We start from the raw sequence: 21038 nt of genomic DNA on the forward strand, positions 1-21038 counted from the left end.
GCACTCTCTAAAGACTCAGAATTGAGTTCATCTGTTTACATTTACAAAATACCTTTGTGGCTCTCACAAACTAATAGGAAAATATCCCCATTAATCTGCTCCCAAACATTTGCCTATTTACATGAATTATAACAAGTGGTGTAGCACCTTTATAATGGCCTCTGCTTATAAGCATTGAACAGAAGAACATTTCAACTCCTGGAAGCTGAATTCATTGTGATTGGTTTTCTCATTTGAATCTCGAATGGACATGAAAGAGATTGCTAACCTGTGGATTTGTCCAAAGAGCAAGCTCAGCATTCTGAAACTTGAACTGCCGGCTCCTGGGAAAAATCATGATGTGGGACATTACTCTATCACATATGCGTGCATGTTTGTGTATACGCCTGCATGAGCAAGCATATGTGTAAGAGTGTAACTGAAGACATTGCTACTCCTCCATAGATTGGTGTCTAGGGATGTTGATGTCATTGCTTGTACTGTTCTGTTAAACTCAGCTTTCTGGTGTACACCAACAGCAAGTGCCACTATTTTTTTGAGGTTCTACCTGTCCCAAGTGTTGCAGAGGATGGGTCTGGCCACACTGCTGTGGAACGCTCTGAGTAGTTGGACTGTACTCATGATGTGGATATGCCGGCGTTGGACTGAGGTAAACACAGTAAAAAGTCTGACAACACCAGGTTTAAGTCCAACCGATTTATTTGATAGTAAACTCACAAGCTTTTGGGGTTTGTCCCTTTGTCAGGTGAATGGAGAGTTCTGGTCTCAGACAGAGCATATAAAGCACAGACAGTTTACAGATTACTGATTAGAATGCGAATCTTTATACCTAACCTGCTGTTCAAGTTCTAAAGTGGCCGACAATGTGAGTGGAACGAGCACTGATCACAGATTAAAGAATCTGAGCAGAGACTGATAGCCAAGTTCCGCACACATGAGGACGGTCTCGACATGGATCTTGGGTTCATGTCGCACTATCTGTAACCCCCGTGACTTGCCTGGGTTTGCAAAACCTCACTTACTGTACTGTCTGGAGACAATACACATCTCTTTCACCTGTGATCAGTGCTCCTTCCACTCACATTGTCGGCCACTTTAGGACTTGAACAGCAGGTTAGGTGTAAAGATTCGCATTCTAATCAGTAATCTGTAAACTGTCTGTGCTTTATATGCTCTGTCTGAGGCCAGAACGCTCACCTGACGAAGGGACAAACCCTGAAAGCTTGTGAGTTTACTATCAAATAAATCGGTTGGACTTAAACCTAGTGTTGTCAGACTTTTTCCTGTAGTTGGACTGTACCGCAGCACCTGTCCTTCATGGAGAAATTTTTCCACAACCACACCTTTGACCACATGGCGATTAAGCATGGTCAGCGCGTAATGTCCTTGGGGCCCTGAGAGAAAAGGAGATGGCGGATTCTGTCGGATGGTTCCTTGAGCAGACTGTCAGTGTCATCTGGCAGAACGCCTCATCACCAGAACTTACAAACAAGCACCAAGATCTGGCTTGGCTGGTGGTGAGGAGGGCACTCCCGTCAGATCCTTCATGCACGCTCGACGTTTCAACAGCACCGCACGCTGCCCTCGAAGCGGCTGCGGGGCTGATGAGACGGTCGCAGACCTCCTTGTGGAATGTGCCTTTACAAAGAAGGTCTGGAGTGAGATGCAGTGGTATTTGTCGAGGTTCGTCCTGAGCAGCTCGGTGACGCAGGACTCTGTGCTTTACGGGCTGTTTCCAGGGATGCATGCTGAGACAAATATCAACAGCTGCTGGAAGGTCATCAACTCGGTGAAGGACGCACTTTGGTCGCCCGATACTTGCTGATCTTCCAGTTGAAAGAACTGTCCTCGACTGAGTGTTGCAGACTGGCACATTCCAAGGTCCAGGACTACCTGCTGAGGGACGCGCTGAAGCTTGGAGCAGCCGCCGCAAAGGCACAATGGGGAAAGGCCACACCATAAGGCCTTTTAACAGAGGCAGACCGAGGGCCCGGGAACTGCAGAATACCCTCAACCTGCGTAACTGTGTGCCAATCTGAGCAATAATGGCACACAGTAATTTTTGAGGCATGTATATAGTTTTAAGTTTTGAAATGTAATGACTGTAATTTGTATAGAACTGTAAAACGTTTTAATTCTGCACTGTTTGCAATTCAAAGACATGTAGATTTGCAATGGTTTATTTGAGATTTTTATGAATAAAGTATATTTTTGGGGAAAAAAGAGCCTTCTGGCTAAGATCAAGTGTAATATGGACGTGCTGTGCTTGGTTGAAGTCATTAGGTTATATTTCAGCTTCATTTGAAGCCACTTTAAAAAATTGTATCTTGGCTGTTTGGCTAAGATGCAAATAAGATCATGCCTAGGAGGCAGAGCTATGCATACTCCAATCAGCTTGGATCATGTATATCAAGCCCAAGACAGGAGGTGAGAACCCTGTCTTGTCAGCTTGGATTGGGAATGTCTTAACTTGTTGAGACTCTGAATTGGACTTGATTTGATTGAATTGGAATAAAAACAAATAAAAATGGTCATGATTTTGGCTAAGATCAAGAGTAGTTTTGTTAACCTGCAGTTGGTTGAAGTCATGAGGTTACACTTGGGCTTCATTTGAAGCAATTTTTTAAAGTGGCATCTTGGCCTTTTGGCTAAGATGCAAATAAGGTCAAACCTTGGAGGAGGTGTAATGCCTGCTCCAATCAGCTTGGGTCATGTAGATCAAGCCCAAGACAGGAAGTGGTGAACCTGTCTTGTCAGCTTGTATCTGGAATGTCTCACTTGTTGAGACTTTGAATTGGACTTTGTTTGGATTGAGTTGGATATAAACCAAAAAAAAAACTGGTCGCGATTTGATTTAAAGAGCCATTTTGATTGTTTTTTGCTGGGAATTGGGATCAAGTTTACAACAAAAAGATATGTTTCTTAATCCAGCCTCAAATTCTGCAAAACTGCTTTACTTTGATTAGGACAATAACTTGCCCACTAGTGATTCATTTTTTAAAAATAATTTACTTCAAAATATAATAGCTTGGTTGGAAAATGCGCCATCTAGGGTGGGAATGAGATTTTCTGGTCAGATGGTGGTCTTCTATGTTGGTATCAGGTGCATGTAGTATGACATTGGGGTTACAAATAGCTTCAAAAGTTACAGGTTGGGGAAGGGAAATAAAGCTTGAAAGCACATGGAATTGTATTGAACATATAGCACGAATGTAGACCAATTGGTCCAACTAGTCTAAGCTAATGCTTATGATCTATGTGATCCTTTTCCAACGTACTTCATTTCACTGGAGGTGGCCTGCCGTTAGCTGGCAGTGGAATTTTCTGGTCTCACCAGTGTCAATGGGATCTCCCTCTTTTTTGCACCATCAGCCGCAGGGGAACCCAAGGTGGGGGTGGGAGGGTGGCCTCATCAGTGAGACCGGAAAACTCGCAGGGGTAATGGCTGGAAATCCCACCCAATGGCTATTCTGAACATATGACATTTAGCCCCTTGAACCTGTTACGCCATTTGGTAAGATCATGGCTGATCTGATTGTGTTTCAGGTTCCACATTCCCAGCTAGCCCTGGAAACATTTAATCTCCTTGCCTAACCAGAATCTATCTACTTTTGCCTTCAAAATATTCAGTGACCCTGCTTCCACCGCCTTCTGAAGCGGAGAATTCCAAAGTCGCACAATCCTCTAATAGGAGGAATTCTCCTTCATCTCTGTCTTAAAAGGATGACCCCTAATTTTAAAACACTGCCCCCTCATTCTGGACTTGCATATAAGAGGAAATATCCACTCCATGTCCACCTTCTCAAGAACCTGCAGGATCTTATATACTTCAATCAAATCACCCGTCACTCTTCTAATCTCCAGTGCAAACAACCCCAGTCTATCCAACCGTTCCTCAACCCGCTCATCCGAGGTATTAATCAACTATCCATAAGACTGTTCTGGTAATGTTTGTATATTGATACAGTTGAGCTTAATTTTTAAAAAATACTTCCATGGGTTATGGGTGTCACATTAGCATTTGTTTCCCATCCCTAATTGCCTTTGAGCTGAATGCTGAAATGGCCTAGAAAGCCAATCAGTTAAGAGTTAACCACATTACTGTGGGGACTGAAGTCACATGAGACCAAACCGGCTAAGGATGGCAGATTTGCTTCCTTAAAGGGCAGTAGTGAACCAGATATGTTTTTACATTAATCAGTGATGGTTTTATGATTACCATTACTGAAGCTAGTTATGTACTCCAGATTGAGTTAATTGCGTTTAAATTCCACTAGCTTCCCTGACAAGATTTGGCATTAGTCTGGGCCTCTGGATTACTAGCCCAGTGACATGACCATTACTCTACATCTTCCCCATTCTACCAGTCAAATATCATACAAAACATAGGAAATAGGAGCAGGAGTAGGCCATTTGGCCCTGTGAGCCTGTGCCGCCATTCAATTAGATCGTGGCTGATCTCTACCTTGATGCTATTTTCCCGCATTATCCCTATATGTCTTGATATCTTTAATATTTAGATATCCATTAATCTCTTTTTTGAATGACTCAATGACTAAGCCTCTATAGCCCTCTAGAGCAGAAAGTTCCAATGATTTACCACCCTCTGAGTGAAAAAAATCCTTTGCATTCAAGTATCCCGTTGACACTCTTTGCCGGGGCGTGGGTGTAAGGATCAGCTACAAAGATGGACACCGAAGAATTGCATCCCATATGTTAGCCACCATTTTCAGGAGACTCCAACCCAGAGGAGTGTGTGGAAATTTTATATATGGAGAATGTATTTTATTCTCCGCAGTTCCGAGGAGAGGCCGCTGTAGGATATTATCCCTAGAGATTCCTTTCCAAATAAGCATTTAACATGTACAGGAGAAAACATTAAATCTTGTCAACCAGCGAAGGCAGTTGCTTGGGTGTGCTGCATAATATCACGCCTATAGCTAGTTGTTGCTGTTGGGTCAAAGTTCAAGCCAACTGCCATTTTGGCAATGGATGAGCAATCCTGGGTGATGGCGTCATTTACACTATACAGTCGGCTGCCCTGCCTGTACTGACATTATAAACAGCAAAACACATGCTCAATCCCCAGAGGTAAGGCCAATGACCTATAAGAAGTTCAATTCCGTTCATGTCACATTAACTCTTTACCCATTAGGCACATAAAACTGCAAAAAATGTTGACTATCCGATAAGAGAGTGTCTCTTACTTTTATGGGCGGCTGTTCCAAGTGACATTCAAGGCCACCCAAAAGCTAAAACAGTGCCAACAACTTGCATTTCAACAGCATCTTCAACATAGTAAAATATCCTGAGGTGCTTTGTGGGAGAGCAGTCAAGACAAAAAAAATGACATTGACGTATTAGAGGATATAATGGATTAGATGATCAAGAGTTTGGCCAAAGAGGTAGGTTTTCAGAGCACGCTAAAGTAGGTGAGAGAGAAAGGGAGTTGGAATTTTAAGGAGGGAATGACAGAGTGTAGCATCTTTGCATTCTTCAATGCTGGGGTGAAGGAATTGCTGTATGCAAGACGCCCAATATTGGAGGAATGCAGAGGATCTCGTGTTTAACTGCAGGACAGTATTCCCGCTTCATGAAAAGCAGAAGTGCTCACTGGAACTGGGAAGGAGCATGGTCACTGGGTGTGATTACAGATAGGATCCCTCTAGTAGCAGTGCTCCCATTTTAACCCCTATATTGCTGGGCACTGTTAATGTTTGCTTTCTGAAAGCTAGCAGCCACTGTAGCAATATATAGATAGGAATTCCAATCGGTAATGAATGCTTAACGACTGGTGCTATGTTCCTGTGTGTGCAATTCTTATACATTCATTGCAGCCTTTCAAGGGGTCTGTAGAAAAAAAAGTAGCCCTCAGAACAGCAGCATTTGACTGGAATTGATTTTTAAATTTGTTTGTTCTTGGGGTGGGTGTTGCTAGCTAGGTCAGCATTTACTGTCCATTTCTAATTGCCTTGAAAAGGTGGTGGCGAGCTGCCTTCTTGAACCACTGCAGTCCCTGAGGTGTAGGTAGACCCACAGTGCTGTTAGGGAGGGAGGTACAGGATCTTGACTCAGTGACAGTGAAGGATTGATGATATATTTCCTAGTCAGGATGAGTTGTCTGACCAGCTATGTGAATGGAGGCTTTTCCTTTGAGTGTAGGCATTGTTATAATGCAGGAGCTGACAGACATATAGCAATGAGGTAAATGATAAGAGAATTTGTTTCAGAGATAGTCAAGGAATACATGTTAATCAGGATAAACGATTATACATCACTACTACAACCAGTCCTGCTACTCTGTGGGGAGCTGTGTGTAAATTTCTCTTCCCCACCATACTCACAGATTTCAGACCTGACTCTAACCTTCACCTCTGAGTCAGGGTTCAAACCCCACTCTAGAGACATGATCACACAATATAGGCTAAGCATACTAAAGTTGATTTCATTTAAATATATTTTAACTTGAAGCCTCTTTCGCATTTCCAAGTAGATGTAAATGGTCTCGTGGCATTATTCAAACCAAGGAGGTTTGCCTTGATGGCCCCTCTGATATTTATTCCTTAACCAATGCCACTAAAACGGATTAATTGGCAATAATCACATTGCTCTTTGTGGGACCTTCTCGTGTGCAAATTGGCTGCTGCATTTCCTTCATTATAACAGTGACTGTACACTTAAAGATTGGCTGTAACACACTTTGGAAGATGCCAAGGTCATATTCAATAGTCCCTTCACTCGTGCATGCTGATGTGCATCACAATTGTCAAGGTATGGTGTGGAATGTGACACTTAATATTATAATACTTAATGTTGTAGACAATTAGTGGGGCCTGTTATTTGCAAATCAGAAGTTTTCAATGATGTTCAAGAAAGGTAAGGAAGGTATTCAATATGGCAGGTTGTATAAATGCCACTGCAGTTTTACTGTATAGAGAGATTTAGACATTGCCTTCTTGGTGTGAAAAATAATTTGGGTAAACAATGATGCTTCGCTTCAGCCACCAATTTAGGTATTCAAATATTGGATATGCTCCATCTTCTCAGCCAGATACTTATGTCCAACAGCAATATACAAACAGTGGGGAATTGCCTCATTAGCTCTGATCTGTGCAGCTTCTGGAAGTCGCATCTAGTCAAGCTTCAAGTTCAAGAAACTGGTCAGAGTGAGATTTGGGATGGAGCACTCTAACCAGTTTAAACACATGGGATTTGTATATTTTAAAAATGACATAAGTGTTATGTATTCATGATTTGCTGCGTATCTGATTTATCTCAGAAAAATGGAGATGACATTACTTCTAAGTCTACAACAGACTTATTTAGAGTTTTTCAAAATATCTACACACATGTTTTTAGCCCAGAACTCAGGTCTGTTTTTGGAATGTTTTGAATGCTGTCAGTTACTTAAACTCTGTAGCTTCACCTTAAGTGACGAGGTACGGTGAACATAGATCAATGAATGAGCTAACGTAATCAAACACAGATCAATCAAACCATTGAAGACTACAGTAAGTCGAAATGATTCACATTTTTAGCTCCTAAAAAATCTCCATGATAAGGTTGTAGCATGATAATCTCGTGTTTGTAATCACGGGATGCAAATCCCAATCTGTGGTAGTCTCAGGCAAGTACTAAATGTGTTTGTACTCAATGATGATGTGCTATTACAATAGACACACACACAAGTGGTGACATTGCACAGTGAGAAATTTAGTTTGGGATGTTAAGCATATATGCAGGAAGCACACCAACTTTTATCTTGATATGATCCAAGTTTCTTTGATCTGTTCTTGCAAAAAAATGTACTCTGCATGAATGTGGCAGCTTCATATTTAAATATTTAAATTCCTTTTTTTTCAATGGTAGGGAGGCTGAATGGTGGAGGGTTGCTCTGGTGCTGCATTTATGTCATTGTGGCTGACTCTTTATTCATTGTTATTCTCTTCCCTCTCTCCCTGCAGCCTGAACAGCTAGTGCTACGTCATGAGCAGACCGAGTGTGGCAAGGGGAAGTGCCCTTATGACCCTCAGCAGCGGGTGGCTTCAGCAATGATTGGTGAGTGAGCATTGGGTGAAGCTGACCCTGAGTGTGCTTGCTCGGGTTCTGTGGGTTGGTGTGCCATTTCATACACCATTTCAGGATTGTACTGGCAGGGTCTGCAGTCTGAGAGGAGACAATCTGTTAAAACTGAAACCTTGTCGTAAGTAATATGCTCACAAGCGCCCACCATGATCTTGGAAGAACCAAGCTTATACTTTTGTATAAATAACAGGCTGCATGGGATTTGTGACAAGTGCACATTTACACAGTCGGAAGTGGGCACTGCCCCAATGTGCACTTAGGTCAACATCAGGGAACACTTGGACCAGAGTTAACATCTGCGGACATGCCTTGAGTGTCTTGAGACGCCAGCATAGACTGAGAATTTGTTCTGGAAAATTCCTCAACAGAAGTACAGACACATATGGAGTGGAACAAGATCACCAGACTCAGCATCCCTGACTGTACAGACTGAGATCTCCCCACTTCACCCATTGACAGATTAGGTGGAACTTAACTCATTGTCTGAACATACGCTTTGGTGTCAACCTCAGGACATTATGTGATATTTCCCAGTCCCTATGTTATTTATCACTGCAGGCTTCAAGTGACATAACCCATTCATCACCAACTTATTTACAGTTCTGTGCTTTGGCCTCATGACCTGCAGGGAACAGAGTTGAGCTTGTCTGAATACACAGGACTCTTAGTTTAGAATATTATCTAGATCCCTGGAGTGAAAGGATGGTGTTAACTCACTGCACCACTCATCAAAATGTGTACTTAGTTGAACTTGAACTTGAACCAGGCCCCAGTTCTGAAAGGAGAATGTTCAAATTCATAAAGTTGACAAAATATCAGTGTCACATATTCAATAGATGGTGTTCAGCAAGTTCTGGAGCTGACATCCATATTCTAAAAGTCTTTATGAATAACCATGTGGGCGTTTTGTGGCTATAATAGACTATCATCTGCTTGAATAGCCGGGGTGTGTACCCTCTGCCCAACTCAACGTTTCCATTCTCTGCACATTCTTTCTGTAATATCTTCACATTTCAGATGTCTGTGAAACTGTGCAGAATCTGCCTAGTAACAATAGCCATTGCAAAAAGCCTTTGGGCCCTGTGCTCCCTCTCTGCCTGTGCTCACTCTCTGCCTGAGTTCCCCATCCGCCCCCCTGCTCCCCATCCACCCCCCCACTGCTTCCCCTTTGACATCATCTCCCCTCCCCCACTTGGTCAGCTATGCTTCTGGTTCTCTCCTTCTGCCTGCTCTTTCCCACTACCTGTTCTCTTTCTTTTCCTATTCTCCCATTGCCTGGTTCTCCCATTCTGCCTGTTCTCTATATCTGTTGCTTTCTGGCCCAATTTATGTTAGGGGGATTTTGCTTGAATACTCCTCCTGGATGTACTCTAAAACAGGAATAGGAAAGAAGTGTATAGATCTCTGCCTTTGCAGCCAGTTTGGGGACTGAGGCAAATTAGGCGTCTACAATTCTCTGTGAAAATGCATTATTATCTATGATTTCTAACAATGTGACTCTCCTCCAGAGAAGACCAAATGAATTTATGTGGCTCATTTGAGACTGCACAGCATGGAACTTTTGACTTGTAGTCAAAGAAAATCTTAAAGGTTATTCTAGATCACTTGATTTTTTTTGAAACCAGCAGTGGTATGACAGTATTTTCAGGTGCCTTGGCAGATGGGCTGGAGTCACAGGCAGGTTGAGGTCAGCTGTGCACAGGCCCTTTGCAGCAGGAAGTTTATATATCAGAGAGTACATCTGCTGGCCTTGCTATTTGAGTACATTCCGTGTAAAATCGCAATCAAATACAAAGAAAGACTTACATTCATACAACCTAAGGACAATCGATTAAATACTTTGTAAGTGTAGTATCTGTTGAAATGTACAAAACTCGGCAACCAATTTGCACACAGAAAGCTCCCAGAAATGCTCATAAGCAGAATAGCTATTTAATTGATGTAAATATTATATAAAATGCTGCAAAGTAATTGGTTTTAAGTGCGTTCAGGTATTTCTAAGTGCTGTGTGAAGATGCTATATAAACGGAAGTTCTTTCATCATTTGAAAAGCATTATTACTCATGCTAGAATTTTGGTCACAAAGCTGTGTCCTTCAAGTTGGGGCACAAAGCACTGTTCTTTTTTCTTTCAGTGCAGGAGACTATCAAGTTTGCATCAATGCTCTGAAAGAGCATCTTACCCAGGCCCACCACTCCCACCCTATCCCTGTATCCCAGTGCATTTTTATCATGGCTAAACCACCTGACCTACACTACTTTGGACACTAACTGGTAATTTACCATGACCAATCCACCTAACCTGCACATCTTTGGATTGTTGGAGGAAACACACACAGACGTGGGGAGAACATACAAACTCCACTCAGATAGTCAACCAAAACTGGAATTGAATGTACGTCCCTGGTGCAGGGAAGCAGCAGTGCTAGTCACTGTGCCACCATGTCAGGCCCTTGTCTTAGATACACTCCCAGAATTAGGATGAGGCAGTTAAGGGCCCAAATGTGACATGGGTCAAAAGCTGTGCAAACTGCTCTCTATCCAACGAAATGCTTTACCACCAACCTCACTGCACCAGCCTGATGTTTCCATTTCCTGCTCCAGCCTGTCCATTCTCTTTGATGAATTTACTCATTTACCCTTAACCTCTGTCAAATCTTCAAAGTACCAGCTGCTGCTTCCTTTTCTACCTAAGTGTTCCTGCACAGCTGTAAACTTCCTGTTCCTACTATTGATGCTCGTGTCGCTGGCTACCTGGATGCCAGGCTCTGGGTTTCCTCCCTCTACCTCCCGGTCTTGATCATCCTTTAAGGCACTCCTTAAAACTAACTCTTTGACCAGGTAATTAAATATGGAGGTACTGTCATGGTGACACAATGGACAGTAGGCATGTAATAAAATTCTTCAGATGGCCTTCCCACTGGGTTTCTGCCTATCCTGCCCACTCCACCATTCTAAGGTGGGACAGTCGAGCCCAAGGTCAGCCCTGCCCACACTTCCGCCAACTGAAGCCCTTAAGTGACCAATTAAAGACCATTTCCCAGCCGGTCTTGATTTTCAGGAGAAGGGTGGAGTTCAGGGGTGGGAGGAAGCCCAAAAAGAGACCTTGCCGGACTTGACTGCAAACAGTTGCCAAAGTCCAAGTCTTGGGAATCCAGGACTGGGTACATTTTGGGAATTTCAGGGTGGGAAGAAGATGTCAGGCCTGGGATATTGGGCAGAGTGGGTGGGAATTGGCTGGCAGCTTTCTGAGGGCGGATTACCTCCTGAGTGATGGCAGAAGTCCCATTCTCAGTAAATGAACATCTATTAGAGCATTAGATGACAACGGGACAGCCCATGCTGCCAGGACTGCATTTGTCTCCAACTCCTTGGATAGCAGGAAGGGAAACCGCATCATTTTAAAAAGCCTGGCCCATCCATGTGTATGAAGTGCATAGTGAGTAAATATTATTTGATAACTTACAGTTAAAAAAGGACCATCTTGCAGTACCTTGCTCCTGTATTGCAGTGCTAATCTTGTCAGGCTACCAGAATGCAAATCTGAAGAATAATCCTGGATTCAAGGGTTGCACTGTGGGGTGAGCAAGGTCATATAAAACACCACTAACAAGGTGAAAGACTTTTTCGCTTCCTATTTTCTTGCTGCTTACAAGATCTAGGAGTCGTCTTTACAATTCCAGAAAGCATCGCAAATCTTTCTTCAAACCTGGGTCACCACAATGGATGAGAACTTGTATACCAAAGCTCTACAAAACACTCATGCTGCCTCCTTGTACTCTTGTCACACCTTAGCAGGAAAGAGAAAGGGCGGGAAGCTTTAACATTAGCCTGCTGTGGTATCAATGCCAGATGTGAAGGGATGGCGTGCTAACTCAATGCATCATGCCATACCTGGAGCTGTAAATTCGACCTCCTGCCCTCCATAAATACTGGCTTGGGTGCAGAAGTGAAGATGACAGCTAGCTTAGGCTTCCCGATCCTTCATAACAAGAGGATTGCTGAAGGCACGTTCCAGTTGTCCAGTGACATTGGAACACACACAAAGTACGGCGTCATCCTTGCCTGCTGACTCCAGAATTCTGCATCCTCATGGTGTGTGTGGAATGAGTGAGTGCGCCTGTGTGAGAGAGAGAGAGAGAGAGAGGTTGTGCGTGTAATGGAACAGCTGCTGGCTGGTAATCAGAGCTCCAAATTCTCCAGTGCCCTGTGGGCCACACATAAGGAGGAAAAGATTAGTCTCAATCTGTTTCTTCCTTGTTACACTATACAAAAGCCTGCCATTTCCCATGGATCTCCAATTCTGGTGCCCCACTGCAAAGTATTGTGATTTATTGTGAGGGCTGGTCTGGAAGGACAGACTGCTGCTGGCTCAGGAAAACCTGCACAACTGTCCCACCAGCTGTCATTCAAGGAGCTGTTGGCTGCAGCCTCTTGAGCCACAATTTGCTGAGTGAGTGCGTATTACTGACAGTCTCACAGCCTCGAATAGCTGGAAATATCAAACTGCCACACTACCCCCACGACACCCACTGGGCGTCACACAATGTTTGAATTGTGGAATGATTGGAAGTGTGTGGCATGCTTACAGGGCTCAAGGGTTTTGAATATCACTGAGCAGTCTGGATCATGTCAGAAATCTGATATCAAAAAAAATGTGTCAACGTTTTAATCCAAAGTTAGATTAGTGCACAGACAATGTGGGCAGCAATCTGGGGCATTCCCCATGGAAACGAGAGGGAGATGCCCCAGTGGACCAATGAAAATTGGCACAACAACTTTATTTACATAGCACCTGTAATGCAGTTGAATTTCCCATACTTTATACGGGCATTATCAGACAAAATTTACAACTACCTATCTGCAGATCTGTAGGTTAGCTTTACTGGCCATGCTACATTGCTCCTTGGTGTCCCAAGATGTGCAGGTTATGGAAATTAGTGGGGTAAATATATGGGCTTACAAGGAAAGGGCCTGGGTGGAATTGGCCTTGGAGTGTCAGTGCAGAATTGATGGGCCTCCTCCTGCACTGTAGGGATTTTATAATTCTATTATTCTAAAGAGATATTGGGAATGGTCACCAAAAGGTTGGTCAAAGAGGTATGGGGGTAGTATGGTGGTCTATTATTGAACTAGTAATCCAGGGAGCAGGACTAATGATCCAAAGCTACAATGCAAATACTACCATGGAAGCTGATGAATTAAGATAATTAACTAAATCTGGTTTAAAAAAAAAGTTAGCATCAGTAATGGAGATCATGAAACCACATATAATCCCATCTTGTTTACTAATGCCCTTCAGGGAAGGGAAACTGTTGTGTTTACCCAGTCTGGCATATCTGTCACTCTAACGAAAAGCATACCTAAAAAGTGAGATTCCAACCAGATGAAGGTACAGCTATAATCTATGCTGAACAAGAGACTGCACGCTATTTCCACAACCAATTCATCAGCTCCGCCACATCTTGTTGTGAATGTTGGTGGAGAATTCAGTGATGGCACAGATCAGCATATGACTGTGAAAGGCACGGCTGAAGTGTTTGATAGAATCCCTACAGTGCAGAAGGAGGCCATTTGGCTGCACCGATCACAATCCAGGCCCTATTTCTGTACCTCCACATATCTACCATGCTAATCCTCAACATTAGACTCAATTTAGTATGGCCGATCAACCTAACCCACACATCTTTGGGAGGAAACTGGAGCACCCGAAGGAAACCCATGCAGACATGGGGAGAATGTGCAAACACCACACAGACAATGACCCAATGCCGGAATTGAACCCAGGTCCCTGGCGCTGTGAGGCAGCAGTACTAACCACTGTGCCACCATGCTACCTTTTGCGACTACCAGCCAGAAGTGCCACATGGATAACTTATAGCCTCCTCCTGCAGTCCCCAACATCACAGAAACTGGTCTTCAACTAATCTGATTCAGTCCATATGTTATCAAGAAATATTGATAACAATCCCATTTAAAGTCCCTTGTTTCCCTTTTAGCCACAAGAGTCTCGAGATGGTTTGCTATTGCCGTAGCATAGTCACTCTGACTCTTGTACCTTACTCTATAATTCAGGAAAAATAAACATTCTTATGCAGTTGGCTTCCGCCGCCAATACTATTCGGAATGAATGTCTAATATTTGGCCCGTTTTTCTTGAGAACAGAAATGTCTGTCTTGATTTTCACCATAATTTCACAGCTAGTTGTCCAAGGACTGCCATGTGCAGCAACAGTTTAAATCAGGAGTTTGAAACTTTTCCTGGCATGCATTTTCAGACCATATATACCTGAGAAGCTGAAAGCTGTGATTTACAAAAAAACTCGCTTTTATCATTAACAGTTTGATGGAGTCTGGCCTTGTTACCATGGATTAGAATGATGCTCATGTATTGCTGCTTTTCAAAAAGCTTGACAGGTCAGATCATAAGAAATAGGAGCAGGAGTAGGCCATTCAGCCCATCAAATCTGCTCCACCATTCAATAAGATCATGACTGAACTAAGTGTAGCCTTAACTCCACTTTCCTGCCAGTCTTTCATAACCCTGAATCTCTTGTCGATCAAAAATCTGTCTAACTCAGCCTTGAATGTATCCAATAACCCAGCCTCCAATGCTTTCTGTGCAAGAGAATTCCAAATTCTCTGAGGAGAAATTACCCTCCCCTCCCCACTTCCATCTTAAATGGGACCCTTTATTTTTAACCTTTGATAAAGGGTCATCTGAACTTGAAACATCAGCTCTTTTCTCTACTTTCAGATACTGCTTGACCTGTTGCATTTATTCCTTATTTTTAAACTGTGTCTCTTGATCCTAGATTCCTCTTCAAAGGGAAACGTTGGGAAATGTTAATAGGAACTGTAAGCTCAAGAGTCTTATTGTCAGTCATAGATATGACACTAAAAGTGATTGTAAAAGATGCTGTAGATGATCATCTGATTAGGAAACATATAATAGGAAATATTTAACATGGCTTCTGGAAAAGGTTAACTTCAACTCATCCATTAGAATTTTTTGAGGAAGTTACAAGGTTAGCTGATGAGGATATCCCAGTATGTGTTGGCTACATGAAATTCCAGGAAGTATTTGATACTTAGCCCACAACAAGTTACTCTCTAAGACTCTCTAAGACAGAAACATGTACTACCAGTGGTAGCTGTTAGAATGCATCAGGAATGAACCACCTTCTCGTAGGCAGAAATTTGTGCTTAGACTATGAATCAGCTCAGAGGCTGGTTACATGTGATCGATGTCTCTTTTCTTGGTGTGCCCTGGAGATGCATTTGTGAGCTGGTTGGTGTGGACAGGCCTCAGCTGTCTAGGCCCGAGGCTCTGGAATTCCCTCCCTAAATCTCTACAACTTTCTACCTCTCTTAGCTCGTAAAATGCTGCATGAAGCCTACCTCTTTTGTCATCTACCCATCATAGTTAGGTGTCCAATTGTGCTTCATAACCTCCTGTGAGGCATTGTGGGATGTTTTATTCTATTAGAGGCATGATACAATGATAAGTTGCTATCATGTTATTACATAATATTATTATATGAACATTCTTATGTTCTTATAAGTTGCTATCATGTTATTACAATAAATCCAGCATCAAATTAGTGTTGAACGAGCTTGACAGCACAATTTCAAGTCTTGGAATTACTATTAGTGATATTAGTGTTTGAATATTTGTTACGGTCTATCTGCTGTGTCCACCCATTTGAAATGAATAAACTACTATCTCAGACTGAAGTGCAAACATCATGAACGCACTAAAGGGTTGTGCATTCAAGTTACTAAGATCATTTTGAGACCAAGACTACACTTTGGGCTTATTTAGTGTACAAGGTACCAATGGCTCATAAAGGATTGAGTTAACTCCTCATGGATTCATTTACTAGGACTATGCACATTTGGAACAATTATACAAGGGTACAAAGCATGAAGAAATCAGAGCAGTGTCTGTGTGCTCAGCTCAAAGCAAAAAGCAAAACTGAGACTGGATCACCTGACACCTTTCCCTTCTAGTGGTGTTATGCTGATATCCTTTAAAGACATATTACATGGATGTCTAATTGTGATGCTCCTGGAGTATTGTAATTGAGTTGGGGAGCAGATTTTGGGATGTAACCTGATGCTTCCTGACTCAGCACGGGACGGCAAGGTGGCACAATGGTTAGTACTGCTGTTTCACAGCACCAGGGACCCAGGTTCGGTTCCCAGCTTGGGTCACTGTCTGTGTGGAGTTTGCACATTCTCCCCATGTCTGCGTGGGTTTCGTCCAGGGGCCCTGGTTTCCTGTCATAGTCTGAAAGATGCGCTGATTAGTGTATTGACCCGAACAGGCACCAGAGTGTGGCAAGTAGGGGAATTTCGCCGTAACTTCATTGCAGTGTTAATGTAAGCCTCACTTATGACTAATAAATAAACTTTTTATTTTACTTCACAGGACAGTGTATCAGCAACCAAGCCAAGCTGATCCAGAATGTCTGGCAGCTGACACCAATCCCATTACCATAAGCAACTCTGTTTCTTGGTGTACTGCCACTGACAACTCCTCATCTGGTCTTTGCGATCTCCCTCAGGGAAATCAAAAAGCATTACCAGCAGCAATTAATTTCAATGTATTCTGTGATCTTGGTCGGCACTTCAGGCTCTGGGCACTGTGACAGGCTGAACTGTTATTGTGGGTCCGCACACAGCATCTGTTGTGGAGAAAGATCTCATCGCAGCTGGCGATGGTTTGTGCTGATGGTGTGTTCATCACCCTGAATCTCAAAATGATGTTGGCAGTTTGAATGCACAACCCTTTAGTGCATTCGTGACATCTGCACTTCAGCCTGAGGGAATAACCTATTCATTTCAAGTAGGTGAACACAGCAGACTGCAACAGATATTCAAACACTAATATCACTAACCCTAATTCCTAGACTTGGTGCTGGATTTAGAGTATGATACCGTTGTGGAACTGTTTAGGGCAGGTTTGAAGTCTGTGTGATGTAGTAAAGTGAGTGATGCCAAAGCCCGTCCATTTTTCATCAATTTATTTGCAGATTCCCATGGCAGCCCACCTATTGAAAAGTCGCCCCAAGGCAGGACAACGTTGGGGAACCATTGGATAGGATTTCCTGCTGCTATCCCTTTCCACTCCCCCTTTTCCACCTTGCCTCCATCTCCACAGAGTCAGGAAAATTTAGCCAATTATCTCTGACCTTTATGGTTAGAGTTATAGACATTGTAAATTAATCAACAAAAACGTTTCTTCCTGCATTGTATGTCAGGATTCTGTACCACACTTCTAACAGAAAGGTGGCACAGACATGTATATCACATCTTTCATGATCTTTAAACGCTGAAGTGCGACAGAGACAATGAAGTGCTTCTGAAGTGTAGACACCGTTGCAATGTAGGCAATGTGACATCTATTTGAAGAATTTCACTCCCAAATGACCCAGTTCTAATTATAAGATTGTTCTGGACCCACACATCAAAGGCAGAGGAATTCTACATTCCTCAAATTTTGGCCTCCTGTGGATCCCTGATTTTAATAATCCCACCTGTGCCTTCAATCGCTCCAAGCTCTGGCATTGTCATGACACTTCCCTGAGCCTCTCAGCTCGCTCTCTCTCCGCTTCAAGACACTCCATAAAACCTACCACTTTGACCAAGCCTTTGATCACCTTTCCTAGCTATCTGCTTTCATGACTCAGAATTACATTTTGGCTGATTACACTCCTGTGAAACATATGAGATGTTCTGTTACATCAAAGGTGCTATATGAATGCAAATTGGTTTTGTGGAAATGGGGCAGAGGGAGATGAGAGGAAAGTTCAAGAGAGTTGGGGTTAACATTTTTACAGTGGAGCCACGCAAAGCGGTAAGGACCAGGAAGGAACCAAACAAAATGTGGTTCGAATCCAGGAAGAAACGTCAGTTAGCTGGGTCTCTGATGTCCTTGCATGTTTGTAATTTCATCCCACATCTTCAGATTTCTTTTAATGGAGACACACTTTTGCATTGTGCTGTGTTCCAGAAACAAACAATAAGTTTACAGCTGCAAGTTTTCATCGTTGAGTTTTTCCCATAATTAAAGACTTGGATCCCTCTGTGCATGGTTATACTGGTGCTTTTAAAATTGGCTTGTTTAGGAAGGATTACTGCCACTTTCAAAGAAACCTCGGGTTGACCACATAGTGGCAGGATGATGAAAAAGCTAAAACAAATACGCTTCTATCATCAGTCTGGGGATGGTTGGAGTACTCATGCTATAGGAGCAGGTTCTGATTATTATAACTGCTCTGGTGCCCTTGCTCATAGAGAAAATGAGGCAAGTGAGGAGACTCTCAGCTCTGTGTCCCACAGACTTACCTAGAAATAAGGAACCAGAGGCCTCCTATAAGGGATAAACGGTCACAATAAGAGACAATCCCTTAAGTGCCACACTCCGCTGCCTGTTCGGGTGCACTGAGGGAGAATTTAGAATGGCCAATGCACCTAACCAGCACATGTTTTGGACTGCGGGAGGAAATTGGAGCACCTGGAGGAAACCCATGCAGATACGAGAGGAATGTGCAGATTGCACACAGTGACCAAACTGGGAATCAAACCTGGGTCTTTGGCACTATGAGATAGAAGTGCTAACCACTGTGCCACCACGCTGCCCTGTCTGGTGTAAGTTGAAAATGTTCTCGCTTTTCCCAGAAGCAAGAGATTGTAACTCCCAGGCTTAATTTAAATTGCACCAGCCTGTTTCTTGCCTGCCACAGAGCCTGCCTGTTGACACTACAGCCAGAATGTTATCACCATCCACACCAGTGGGATTTTCACATCACGGCTGTTAAGATCACACCCTAAGTCTGTGATGGGATTGAGTTCCGAGATAGGATTATCAACTTGGGCTGAGCACGTTCTGGGAGATGACAGTATACATCACATCACAGAAAGCGGGCAACGCGGCATGAGTGGGTGAATGTTTTCACTGACCCAATTTCTCATCCACCCTGCCATCTCAGCCCTGGGTCGCTCTCCCACATACATCTTTTCAACAATTACTTCTCTTTTTTCTCTCTTGCCTCAGGAACTTTCAAATGTTTAATTGTGGTTTCCATCAGGAGTTATGTATTTGATGCTCCAAGATTAGAAGAAAACAAATGAAACAACATTTACACTGCACTAACCAAGTTAATAGCGCATCACATTTGGCAACAAGTGCAACTGATGTGATGCTTAACTTTATAAAATTTACTCTCTCAATTCAGTGATGTGAACAACTAAACCAATACTTTTTAACAGGCAGATCTTTACATGGATGCAAAAAGCTCCATCTCTCTATCTCGCTGCCAACAGATCTACTCAAGTTAAGAATGTCGATATTTAACTGCTCTAACCTCACATCCGTACTTACAGCATAAACTGCCAGAGCCACATGCTCCACCCTAGCACTATTTGCAGAACTCTGCAATGTTCAGCGCATGAACTGAGTCCCCAGCACAACAGTGGCTCAGAGCTGTGGTTCTGCCCTGTCAGCCCAGCCTGGCTTTGTTCCTGTTGGTGAGCTTGCTCAGCCACCTCTACTGATCTGAGATTTTCCATGACCATTCCGAAATGTGTGTCTTTCCTAAGGTAAGGAAACAATCCCCAAATTTATGTTTGTGCTGTAAATTTGTTTGTCCTTTTCCCGACGACAGGTCGGGCATCGTGGTGGCACAGTGGTTAGCACTGCTGCCTCACAGTGCCAGGGATCTGGGTTCGATTCCCAGCTTGGGTCACTGTCTGTGTGGAGTCTGCACGTTCTCCCCATGTCTGTATGGGTGCCCTCCAGATGCTTCGGTTTCCTCCCACAGTTTGAACAGTATGCTGGTTGGGCGCATTGGCCGTGCTAAATTCTCCCTCAGTGTATGCGAACAGGCACCGGAGTGTGGCGACTAGACATTTTCACAGTAACTTCATTACAGCGTTAATGTAAGTCTACTTGTGACACTAAAAAATAAGCTTAACTTTAAGATGTGGTGAAGTGGGGTAAAAGTCAAGCCCTTTGTGTTTCAGTATCTCCCAGATTGCTTTTAAAAGCCATCGAGAGATTTCTTTCCATGAGTTATTCCAAGAATCTTGGCAACCGCCTTCCACGGGTGTCTTGTGTTTGGGAAAGGTTAGGTTCAAGAGGGAGTTTCTAAGGTGGGAAGGCCTGAGCTTTTCTTGTGGGCCTGTGGGAGTTCATATGCTACTTCCGACCCTGCAAAGGAAGAAATCAAAAACAAAAACAAAATATTCCAAAAAGACTCCGCAGGTTTGGTAGAAAATGAAACAGGATTAACATTTTCAGATCTGTAAGTTTTCCTCACAATTCTAGTGAAAGGTCACAGATCTGAAATATTAACTCCATTTATGTCTACAGATGCTATCAAACCTGCTGTGTCTACTCACCAGTTTCTGCTTTCATTTCCCATTTCCAGCTTTTAGGAATGGATTAGCGGCAACCTTCCACTTTAGACCTAATATGTATATTAATTAATAATACTCACCAGGATATATAAAGGGGTTACAGGTGGCACTGCATGTTGGGTGTGTAGGTAGAGTTGTAAAAGAGAATAAAGTGAATTTGTGAAGAAGCTGGACTTGCATCATCTTTTATTACCGGACTGCAACTGAGAGGCTTAACAACAGCATCTGTAGTATTTTGCTTATGAAAATCAGCTTCTCTTTCTTGGTCTTTTCTGGGGCTGTTCCTGTTACAACTTGATTTAGCCACAGCAGCTCCCCCAATCAAACCAAAGTTAAAATTGTAATTCTGTTCTGATGACACTATCGAATCATTTCAGTTTTGGGAGACTGTTCACACTCACTGTTCAGGAGAACAGGTCAAAATTGCAGAACAGTGGGATCCTAATTGCTTGATGGTGGGTAAGGAATCCTTTACCCCTCAGTGTCCTACCCAACATTTATCCTTCAAGCAATATCCCAAAAATATTAA

General features: G+C 43.0%; 1 protein-coding gene across 1 annotated transcript in view; it reads left to right on the top strand.

Annotated features, from left to right (window-relative positions):
* Window positions 1-21038, top strand: part of sema3h (sema domain, immunoglobulin domain (Ig), short basic domain, secreted, (semaphorin) 3H) — a 156260-nt gene that overhangs the window by 88970 nt on the left and 46252 nt on the right. The window contains exon 5 of the mRNA XM_080183995.1: window positions 7965-8058. Coding sequence (XP_080040121.1) covers window positions 7965-8058 — 94 coding nt within the window. The remainder of the gene's footprint in view (window positions 1-7964; window positions 8059-21038) is intronic.

Source organism: Carcharhinus amblyrhynchos, chromosome 3 (genome assembly GCF_965287045.1).
Source record: "Carcharhinus amblyrhynchos chromosome 3, sCarAmb.v2.hapA, whole genome shotgun sequence".
Lineage (NCBI taxonomy): Eukaryota > Metazoa > Chordata > Chondrichthyes > Carcharhiniformes > Carcharhinidae > Carcharhinus > Carcharhinus amblyrhynchos.